At 33.0% G+C, this 12,207-nt stretch overlaps 1 protein-coding gene across 1 annotated transcript; it reads right to left on the reverse strand.

The window, feature by feature from the left end:
• Nucleotides 1-203: 203 nt before the first annotated feature.
• LOC112001670 (uncharacterized) lies at nucleotides 204-3,765 on the reverse strand. Its single transcript, XM_024033848.2, has 6 exons — nucleotides 3,650-3,765; nucleotides 3,176-3,321; nucleotides 2,501-3,083; nucleotides 1,697-2,210; nucleotides 1,539-1,620; nucleotides 204-503 (listed from the first exon to the last, which is right to left on the reverse strand). The coding sequence occupies exons 2-6, from the start codon at nucleotides 3,236-3,238 to the stop codon at nucleotides 282-284; spliced, it is 1,464 nt and encodes a 487-aa protein (XP_023889616.1). The 5' UTR covers nucleotides 3,239-3,321; nucleotides 3,650-3,765; the 3' UTR covers nucleotides 204-281.
• Between the last annotated feature and the right edge of the window lie 8,442 nt (nucleotides 3,766-12,207).

Genomic DNA, 12,207 nt, shown 5'->3' on the forward strand with positions numbered 1-12,207 from the left:
GTTTACTACCGGTATGAATTTCATCATTCACCAATCAAACAAGCCAGATCAAACCATGTTAGTAGTTCTGAAAAATGTTGTGTTTTGATACTTATTTGTTAGGGAACTTGGATGAAAGCAAAGCGAAATTCCACTCTTTAGCCTAGGATGACAAGCCTCACCTTACCCCACCTCACTTCTGCTATAAATAAAAGGAAAACAAATGAAATCCTTAGTAGCCTTATTTTCATTGAGAGACTAGAAATGCACAATGGAAAAGTCGTCTTTTTTTCATTTCATTGTCAATAATGGTTATTGCAAGGGAAGCAACCACATGAGCTGTGGCCAGAAAAATATGAGTTATGCCGGCTTATTATCTTCCGTGCTTGTTCACTGGCCTTCTCTATTTGCTCAGAGTGTTGCTGCTGTGCTGCTGCTCTCCATTCTTCAGCTTTTCTATGAACAATTGCCATTCTCTTCATCAACTTCTCTTCCAAGTTTGATTTCATTCTTTGTATTTTTACCTAGATAATCATTTCAAGCTAAAGTTGGATGACTAAAATGAAAATGTTCTAGTCCTTTCAAAAGTAAAATCCAGACAATAGAGGAGAAAGTAGGAAATAGACATAATATATAAAGCCAAAACATGCATAATCTCAAAGCAAATGATGGTAACTTTTGTTTGGTAGTGCCAATGGGGGGCCACACTTTTTATTCAAAAGTACGATTTAAGGCTTCCTAATTGATCTGTAATCTGATAAAGATATCAGATGTGTAACACTCGTACTTTGTTTTTTTTATATTCTGGAAGTGCAAGAAGCTATTAAAATAAAGAACCGAACAATGCCGCCATATTTGATTGTATTATTATATTGAACTTGACCAAAAAACCAAGCTCCAAGCATAAGATACCACACCCCAGCTCAAGTAATATTCTAATTCCCCACGAATTTCTAAGAGCTAGATGTTCACATGGGCTTACAAGTGTAAATGTGGACATGATGACTCCTAGCTTTCTACTTATTTCTTTGAGAGTGAAACATATATAAAACTATATTGAATTTGGGGAACACACTCAAACAGAGGCGGTCCAGTCAAGAAAATGGTAGAGCTGTGTCCAATAGCAGCGGGTGGCTCAAGGACTAAAGTAAAAAATAAGTCTGACAACAAAGCCTTCCAACTATAATCAACATAGTTCAGCCACATGACAGAAATGCACTAGTGAATTGATAAACTAAGATCACATTTGGTTCTAAAATACCAAACCACAGCCTCAACTATGTCAAATTCTTGAAGGAGAGTATAGTATCTATGGACATTATCCATAAAAGTCTGAGTTACTACAACTTTTTTCCTATGCTAGAAGCGAATATGGAAAGCTACTGTAAAGAAAAACTATTGAAGTGTATGTTTCATGTTTATATAGCTATTTTCAATTCAAAAATAATGTTGGCCATAAGCTAAAGACACAATACCTTCAGCTGCTGAAATAGTAAGTCACAACATGTTAAAAAACAGAAAAAGGAAAAGAACAAATAAACAAAAGCATGAGAAAGTACCTCGAGCTTTCTTGATTGAGCTTCTGCTTTTGCATTCTGTAGGTTGACCCAAGCTTGAATCTTTGCTTCTTCTCTTTGATACCTGTAACCCAAAATCAAAATTGGTACCAAGATACTGCATAATACAAGTAAATGTTGCAACTTTACAACCCAATTACCTGAGACAGCACTTAGTCTTTTCCTCTTCTTCCCATGCAGCAGCTCTGGAGTCTGAAACACTTTTCCTGCACCCATTATCTTCCTCAAAATGCCTCAAGCTCTTTGATACTTGCTCTTCCTCCTCTTCCCTTGAGCTCCAATTTGACGTGACCGAATCATATTGATTCCCAAGTTGTAACTTAGCTAAATGGCACTCTTGCAGCTGGGAAATGTCAATGGTGCTATTGGTGCTGCTACTGGAGTTCTCCAAGGTCAATGGTCCTGACCTATTTGCAGGCGTGTTATGGCGTGCAGGTGATGAACTTTTGAATGGTGTGGGGCACCTAGAAGTAGTAGAACTTCCTAGGGGAGTCATTTCTGTCCCAATATCCCTGTGATGCACCTCATGAACCACATCCGTGCAGGCATCTTTCATAGTTGCACCAGCTGAGTTTTTGAATAAGAACCCCTCTTTGGTTGGCTCTGAGTATCTAAAGTTGGGCAAAATGGCTTCTATGTCGTCTGTGAATTTGTCTGTATTAACAAATTTCAAATGGCCGTTATAGCAAACCTTGAAAATCTCCTATATATAATCTGGATATTCAACAACTTAGTTCAAGTTTTACTGGCAACAAAATACATGCTAAATTGAAACAATCTCCTACATTGTTTGATAAACCTTTATGTAACAAGGAAAGCCGCTGGGTTGTGTACCAAACAGAGAACATATAATCAATCAAATAGTAGAGCAAAAGTACACAACTTTTACGCAGTAAAGCCCAAAGGGTAAAGGCTCCTTTAAAAGTTGAAATGGGTATCCTTACCTTTTAGAAGTACATCCGTGGAGGTTGAGGTCCCATTGAGAGCTGTAAATGAGTTATGTTGGTCCAAAGATGCTGCTGCAGACCCTTGAAAGCTTGAGACAACTTTTGAGACCTTTTCTTCAGTGACCCTTGATTTCTCCGCAAAGATATCCACCTGTTGCTTAAAGTTATCACAGTACTGCTTGATGAGCTTTGAGGAGTCTGATGGTTTTATGTTATTATGAGCAGGAGAGTCATGGCAAGAGCTACTCATTAGCCACTTCTCAGCATCATCCCACTTTGAAGGAAAGCTTTTCCTTGAATGATTCCCAACAGTACTAAAGCTGAAAACTGGTCTACCAGGAGTTGAAGGAGCCTCTAATCTCCTCTGGCTAGTAACTGAGTTCACTCCATCTCTTTTCCTCTGAGCTGAAACCTCAAGAAAGCCTCTGCCTTCTGTGACGTTGTTCGCCATTGGAAATGACTTGACAAAATCAGAAGTCTCTTTGAGATTAAGCTTGCAAAGTGGGTCAGGGAAGGTGTCTACAAATGGGTTGTCATTGCTTTTCCCATAGAAGCTTGTGTTGCCCTCTAATGGAGGTTCCTGAGAAAGAGCATAAAAACAGTTGAACATGACTATTGAAACACAATGGAACATGGAAACGAGAGAAATTATAATAAATGTGAAACCCTTACCCCGTTTGATGCAAACATAGATTGAGCTTGAAAGTATTTTGGGCTTGTGAGATCCATGGCCATGGGATGGAGGTTTGTGGGATCAGGGAGTTGGGGCTTAAGGAATCTCTTGTGTAGTCTCTTGTATGTTGGGCAAGTGGTTTACTCTGCACCATTTTGATATAAAACACAGTGTCATGAGAAAAGTGACTGATGAGGAAGCAGTTGAACAGTATAGCTGAACAAGGAAAAAGCATTGACTGCTACTGTAGTCTAAAATACTACTATTACTAAGTACTAACCAATAAGTAAACAAAAAAAATTCATAATTTTTCTGTAATTTATTGTGATTAATGTTACATAAAATCAGGTTACTTCAATACATTCAGACAAGTTAACAAGTCTTGAAAATAATTGTGTCATTCCACCAAAAAAAGAAAATAATTGTATCCTAGCATAGTAGTAGCATTGCTCGTTAGCAATCGACTGACTCACATGGGAAAAACTTAGCCACTCAGGCAGCCAGGTAGCTCTCTTCAGAATCTAACAAAAGTGACATTGTCCTGGGATAGTCCTAGTCTCTGAAGTAGATGAGGAAGGGGACGAAAGAGTACCCCATTATTAAAAGAAGAGGGGGGGGCTTTGGGAGGAGGAAAAAAGTACTCATGAGTCCTGATTGAGAAAATACAATTTCATAAAAAAATTCAATTCATTCTTTTTTATTCTTTTTGGGAAGCTTCTCTTCTTATTGGCTTTAATCCCCTCTTTTAGTGTGTACAATACAGTTTACAGTCTCTCATTGTGTTACACTCTAGGTAAGCACGACTTTTATCTGTCTTTTTGCTTCCATGCCACACCAACACCAACTGTTCTTGTGTTTTTTTATGCGTTTGGATGTATCAGCCAGAGTATAATAATAACAGTAAATTAATAAAATAAAATCTTGAGCGGGAATTTGCCAATTTGGAGCTTAAGGTAACATGTAACTAATAACTTCAAAGTCACAATCTTAGGACATGCTTAGTTCTGATTCTGTTCACATATTTATAATGCTCAGAACAAAGCTAAAAAACCCCATCTTGAACATTTACAATATGTTTTTTGTTGCATTTCCAAATCCAAATCTAAAGGGGGAAAACAGTGAAAATAACACGGGATTCTGTTTTCCTTGTCTTGCCCTTTTCTGTCTTACCTTTAAAAAAGATACACTCTAGTGTGGTAGGAAGTACTGTACTATGCATGTCCATATTATAGGATTCTGCTCGTGTGGGGAGTCTAGGATTAAATTGCACAGGCCCAGGAACATGAAGTGCAGAAAGTGCCCAAGAAGCTAGGATTAAATGCTAGCTGGGTTCATATAGTCAACAGAAATTCATGGCCCAGGATATTATGGTCTTCGACCATTCCCTTTTTTTTAGGTATATGATCATAAGAGACATAATGACATTGAGATCTTGTTTTTCTCAAAATTAATCGCTAACCTATGTGATGCACGGAATAGTTTAACAAAATTAAATTGTGGCACATCAATATAGCAAAATGGTAGAAGAATTAAGATTATCTGTTGAAAGCTCCCTCTAATATACAAATGCTAATAAGCAAATATATTAGAAAATAGTACATGGTACTCGTATTCTGCATGAGGACAATAAAATTAAAAAATAAAAGTTGAAGGGAAAAATATTGAGAGAATACAATTTGATTGAAGAGTGAGAGAAGTAACTCATACTAAATATTAATTATCAAACAATTCTTGTATGTAAATATCTTACATATTATAACAATGACAACATATTAAATCAACCACATATAAGTGGATAGTCTTGTGCCAATAAGTTCAAAACTCATAAACATGAACAACCTCCATATCATCAGGTTTTATATGGATTTTGGGAATTCAAGGCTTTGACAATATCAATGCAACATTGTGAAGAACTCCCCACACTTAAATTGTGCTCCATATAAGCCTATTCAAAATTACCTCTCGACGCTACTAGTTGTATTGCATGATGGAAATTAGAGATGAGTGCAGCGAAAAATAAGTTTTAAACGGATCTACTTCATTCGATATTGATAACACGTACTAAGTAAATTTCAGAATTTGAGAACAAGAGATCGTACCTTGAAGCGGTGAATTTCAAAAATAAAGATTGAAGCACTTGGGACTACTTTTAATCTTCACTCCAATTCCACTAACGCCTAAGATGTGTGGTCTCTCAATTGGTAACAAAGGGATGACTAGTGAGTGACAAAAACTCACATACACACCACTTCACAATGGTGTTTCTTACTTCTGAAATTCTGAACGTTTTTCCCTTTGTATCTAACCAATTTATCTAATTTGGCTAGCTTATTGGGCTTTACCAATTGGACTTAAGTGTGTAGCTTGGAGTGGGACCAAAAGGGACCAACAAGACACTAACTCCAATGGCCCTTGGGCTTTTCTGTCAACTCTTGACAAGTCCAAAGTTACCATTAACTATATTTAATACCACTATATAAATATAGTTGCACTCTAGGTCTTATCTATAAATTATATCCCAAGACTTTATTATACATGCAACCCCTTCATAAAATATTCGTAGTAATACAAAGTCATTAATGTAGACTGCCACTTTGTAAATTACTACATCTTAATCCTTGAGTACCCGGTTTAATCCTTTAATGTTATTCATTATATATTTATGAAATCCATTTCCATAAATATATACTTTAGTCTTACTAAAATGGTTAGGCCTAACTCTTTGAATAACAAACTCATTAAACTTATCTCAAGGGAATACTTTATATCTCCGTTAAGAGACTATGAATTCCATCTTGAGAATATATGTTCCATCAACACTAAATGTGGTTGCCCAATATACTGAGGTTTTGACCGTTACTTTAGATCTCACTCCTGATATATCAAAGCAACCTACACCTTATGATCAGGTCCATTATTTTCTCAGGATTAAGAGTTCATGCAAATGTAAGTCGTGAGATTTATTATTCATTTGACAGTCTTTAGGAGAATAATAAATCTCACAGCGGTCCAGTTCAATATGTCTTAACTCTTAAAACATATTAACACATCAACTAGAAGTCTCCACTTCCATGATCAAGACAAATCATCGTAGTTGATATGTTATAGTTTTCACAGATGAAATGCCCAATTTCATCACTGACTACGAACTATAATTCTGAGTTTACAAAGAACTTGTGATTTATATCTTCTGTGACTCTTCACATAAATCACATACTATGCATCTCATGGACTATGTGATAATGTCTGAATATTCATGTTACCATTATTTCAGATAATAATAAAACAAATTTATTAAACATAATATTAAGTCATACATAATGTCATACACAATGTTAAATTTAATATCATACATAGCATCATACAATAGGATTTAAGGGCACTAATCCTAACATTGCATTGGTTTGGGGATTTCAAGTTTCAACCTTCAGCAAAATAAGAAAAAATAACATCTATCTAAATATAAAACTGAGTCAAAACGAATATGATAAAAGTTTGAAAAAAAAAAAATTTAGAACAAAATTTTCAAGCTCAAAAATAAATGTGATTGTCCTTTTGTCCAACTTAATTTTGTCATAAAATATCTCTCTTCAAAAAGGACAATATTTAATGTTGTCCACTATTCAAATTTCTGCAGTTTGACTAATTTAAATATCCTAGTGCTATATCCAACCAAAAACCATAAAGAAAGGTACAGGGAGGAAGGGTGATTTAAACGAAGAAAAATGAAGGCCTCTAGAAGAATTCAAACACGTATCAATAGCAAGCATCACATCCAACCTAAACATTAGAGCCCTTATGTTTGGAATTTGGGCAATTTATAGGATTGAAACAATCATATATTTATAATTGTGGTACTCTCAATTACAATGATTAAATTGTCATGCATGAATGTGTTTATGGAGTGATCTCACACCCTTGGCCCAAATGATATGCATTTGGCTATAGTTTTTATTGAGGTCTTTGGGGTTTACTTTGGGTACACAGTCATGAGATCTCTCCTAAATAAATTTTCAATAATACCTAAAGACCAATGCACTTTCGTGGGCATTCAAGTGTGAAATCATAATTTCAGCTATAATACCTAAGCTTGTAACTTTTATATAGATGCAGAATCATTACTTTTTTTTTTTTTTTTTTGTTAGTCGTAGAATCATTACATATTGTTTGCAAAATTGGATGCCAAAATGCAAGCATCACAATGTGATTTGATTTAGGTATTTTATTTATTATGTTGGATAAATTGCAAATTACACTCCTAAAGTTTGGGAGTGATTGGATTTACACCATGAAGTTTTAGAATTTGGATTTTACCCTCTGAAGTTTGGAGTGTTTGGATTTTACATCCTGATGTTTCAGAACTTAGGTTTTACCCCCTAAAATTTTGGGTTGTTTGGATTTTACACCCTCAAATTCTGAAATTTTAGGGTGTAAAATCCAATCACCTCAAAACTTTAGGGAGTAAAATCCAAACACCCCTATATATATAGGGGGTAAAATCCAAATTCTAAAACGTCAGGGTGTAAAATCCAAATTTTAAAACTTTAGGATGTAAAATCAAATAACCACCAAACTTTAGAGGTGAATTTGCAATTTAGCCTATTATGTTTGATAAAACATGTATTTTAGTGCTCAATGTTTTTTTCATAATTAGAAACTCTTCTCAAAATAGTTTGTGAATTCAAGTATATCTTATGTTTCCTAGAATGTAAATGGAATACATTAATAACATTTTTTTTTTGAAGGCGAATACATTAATAACATTAAAACTCATGCTCAAACATTATGTCCCCGTTTAATCATAGTTACCTGCAAAACTATTGAATCTTTGACTTGTATAATGGCCAATTTTGGGTATCACATCTTCTACCTAAAAAACAACAAACCCGAAATAAGAAATTTGGGCAATAGCAAGCCAATGTCTCCAAGACATTTATTCAAGAAAAGATTGATGTGAACATTGTAATGGAAGGGGGAAATATAATAATGTAAAATAAATAAATAAATAAAAAGCAAAAACACACACACACACACACACACACACCTAAGCAACCTAGATTTAAAGATTGTAGCATTTGGTTCATTCTCAAATATTCTAAAAAGATTAAACACATTAAAAACAAAAAATATTGATCAAATAGGATCATGCTCTTAACTCTTCCAAATTAGCAAAGTAATAGTTTGTCTTGAAATCAACATAGGTAAATAAGCATATCCATAAATAGAAGAATTTGTGCAAGAATTAAGGTAGGCTAATATGACAACAATTGTAACTAATCAAATAATTCACCAAATTTAGACCCTAAGCCTCACATTTGGTAACATAAAAAATCATGACAACAAAAAAATGTAGGTCCATAGTAGAATTTTATGTGTTCTACTGTCTTAAAATGATTGTTTGTGGAATCTTTTTAAATTCATATAAAAGCTATTTTTAGTGTGTTATAGAGTGGATCATGTATGGTTCCCTTGTTGCTATGTTGCTGCACTATTCATAGGTTGTTGCTTTGCAGCTAGTCTGGTGCTAGCGTATTAGTGATTTCGCCATCTGGTCAACTACCAGGCTAATATACTTATTGTGGGTCCAAATGCTAACACTAAAAAATAAAAAAAGCATAAAAAATACCAAATTGTAATCAACCCATCAACTTTTTTTTTTCTCAACAAAGAATAGTAATCAAATAACAGCACCCAAGCAAGCAACAGAAACCATAAAACCCAGCAAAATAAAAACTGTACGAAATAATTTTGAAGTTTAAACACTATATTCTAATTTTGTATAGCTTATACATACCTTCAAGTGCTTTAATCCATCCAAAAGTCTTTCATAAAGCTCTCTGGTCCATTCAAACTCATCCTCTAATATTTCAAAATCAATGTATGCCTGTTATTGAACAAATAAGAAAAGAGAAAAAATTAATGGTAACAATACTAAAGAGAATTGTTTTTTGAATTAATAGCTTTCTCTTTTTATTTTCCTAAACTCTGTGTTGTGTTTTTTTCTTTTTCCTCCAGATTTAATAAACTCAGTTACTTATAATAATAAAAAATCTTCATTTACACATACCTAAACAATTATAAAAATACAATTCAATAGGCAATTAAGCTAAGCTAATCCAAATTTGCTTAAAAAACCTAGATAGCAAAAAGAGAAGAACTTGAAACTTAAACACATAAAAGCAAAGAACATTAAAGCAAAAGTTGTAGGATGTTTATCTCCAAGTTGCTTAAGATCTTTGAGGGTTGAGAGGCTCTTCAATACTACCCCCACGGCCCCACTACCAAATACATCCGTATCCACAATATATGAGGGCCATAACTTTGATAATGACCCATGTAAAATTTGGACGCAAAGAAGAGAATTTGAGTGAATGGAATTATTGAAAATCAAACTTTAGCACAAAATCAAAGTAAAAGAACGCTATTAGTCTTATTTTGTTGGTACCTTCTTAACAAGAAGCAAATGCAGAAGCCACAGAAACAATTCCATTTTTTGGTCTTCACCGCTGAGAGATCACCAAAACAATCAACAATTAATGTAGTGGGATCTTCATTTTAGATAAATTTCGAATGAGAGAAAGGATACATTCTGCATGTAGTGTAAAACTAAATTTGGCTTTTAAAAATAAAAATATAACATTGATGATGTGGAAAAACTATGGGGGCTACAAAGCTGACGGGCAACCTTCTTTGGCAATACAAATAAAAAACCCAACAATCAAAAATTCAAACCTATTCCAAAGACTCAAGATGAACAGACCATAAAGAGGTAGAGCTCCAATTAAAAGCTATCCACACCACAACACGAAAGAGGCAGTAACAAAATGTAAAAAGGGAATAAAAAACATCAAGCAAAAGAATAGAGCACAAATCAAACTGGGATTTAAAGATACCTCAACCGAATCATCTAGCTTCTATTGGTATTTATTTATATACTGTGAGGAGAGGAGGAAGGAAAACAGGGAGGCTGCCGTTAGAAGGCGGGGAAGGGGAATGAATTAAATCTGACACGGTGAAACAAAACGTGGGAGTCTAGAAGTTAAACAGTGCAACAAAAGGGAAGAAAATATAGAAAGTTGTAACTGTGATTTTCAAAGGGTTTTTAGTTGAAAAGGCTTGGGTTTGGACTTTATGGTGGAATTAAATTTATATGAAGTGGGCTAGTGGAATTAAATTTATAAGAAGTGTGTTTTATGGTGGAGATAGGCTGGAAATTATTTTAATTTTATTAGTATTTTAAAATTGTTAAAAACTGTTTTAAAATTGTAGGACAAATTTAGAAAATAGGATGGGAATGACATGGCTAACGTGGCTCAATATGAGCGAAGTAACATTAAATGCTACGATTCAACTTTTAGTATTATATAATTATAGAATATAGATGAGGGAGACCTATATTCTATTATTATTGAAAGTTTTGAGAATGATGTAACTTTCTAAAAAAACAAAAACAAAAAATGTTTATTATGCAATATTATGGTCCAAAAATAAAAAATGAGATTTTAGAATCAATCTAGATTATTGTATCTATAATAATTAGTATCAATATATTTATATAAATATCTAAAAGCTAAAACATAATATTTAATGTTGCTATGCTCCTATTGAGCCACCTCATCAGCCACATCATACTATTTTTCTTTTTTCTTTTTAAATCATTTTTCTCTTTATGATTTTTTAATCTTTTTTATATAAAATACTTAAATACAAATCATGGACAAACATTATTATTCATTAAATAGAAATATTTGACTATTTTTAGCTACCTAAATTGATTTCAACTTTTCGTTTTCTTCTTTCTAATTTCATGTAATTTTTAAAATTGAATAATTCATTATCTTTTTAGTGGATAAAATTAACATTTCAAGTGTCCCTTCATTTATCTACTGTTATAGAGTTTCCTCTTCCAAAATTCCAGTTTTTCACAACATTATCTCTCTCTCTCTCTCTCTCTCTCACTCATACATTGATTATTTATTTAAGTTTTACAATGTTATATATACCAATACACATTCTAGATATAATCACCCATCATCTACAACAAAAATATTAGCACAATACTAATTGTTCTCCATATTTTTCAATCAACTTTTAGTTTTCACCATTTTGAGAAGACATCAATTATATTTGTGTGAAACTTTCAAAGTTAAGGCAATAATAGGAAGATCATTGAGGTAAACAAAATGCACAATAAAAAATGATTTTTTTTTCTTCCCATTTTCCTTTCTTTTTAGTATTCTTGCATTTTTTATAGTGATTTCGTTGTTTTCTTTTCCAAATTTTTCAATGATATTGACTTTTGTTATTTTTAATTGACTTAGAATTGTTCATGCAGTTTTATTTGGCCTATCATTGTGGAAATTTCTAATGTTGATATGAAACATATTGATAATGAACATTTTTTGTGCTTATTTGTAGTGTCAAAAAGTCAAAAAGTATTTAGTGTAGTAATTTTGTTATTATTGCATCCCATGTGTTTGGTAAAATTTCTTTTAGAAATCTTATGCGTCTTTCTCAAATTTGTTTGTGATTTTTATTTTGTTCATTCTACTAGAAATAATAGACATCTCCATCATTAAATTTTTAGCTAATTTGAGCTTTTTGGGTAAGTTTTTACTTTGTTTAGTTGATCATCTTTAAGGAAAAAGCCAAAAAGAGAATAAGACAATATAATTTACTCTAGAGCATCATTATGCTATTAATGTTTTTATATAGAGATACTTAAGGAACTTGATTAATTCTTTCTTGGAATTCCTAACATCCTTATGTCTAGCCTCTTAGATTAATTTTTGGGGGTTCAAGTGATAGCCTAGTAACATTCTTTATGGTGTCCTCTATTTGTGGTTCAAACCATGCCCCCTAAACCACTGTATATATATATAGGTTGGTCAAATTAAGAATTTTCATGTGTTACAAATTAAAGATTTTATTAGATGTATAGATGGCACTTTTGGTTTATGAAACATGATCAACAAAATGTGATTTTTATATAATTATATTTAGACTACACTACAATGTCATGATGGATGGA

The sequence above is a fragment of the Quercus suber genome, unplaced genomic scaffold (assembly GCF_002906115.3).
Source record: "Quercus suber isolate HL8 unplaced genomic scaffold, Cork oak 2.0 scaffold_182, whole genome shotgun sequence".
In the NCBI taxonomy this organism is placed as follows: domain Eukaryota; kingdom Viridiplantae; phylum Streptophyta; class Magnoliopsida; order Fagales; family Fagaceae; genus Quercus; species Quercus suber.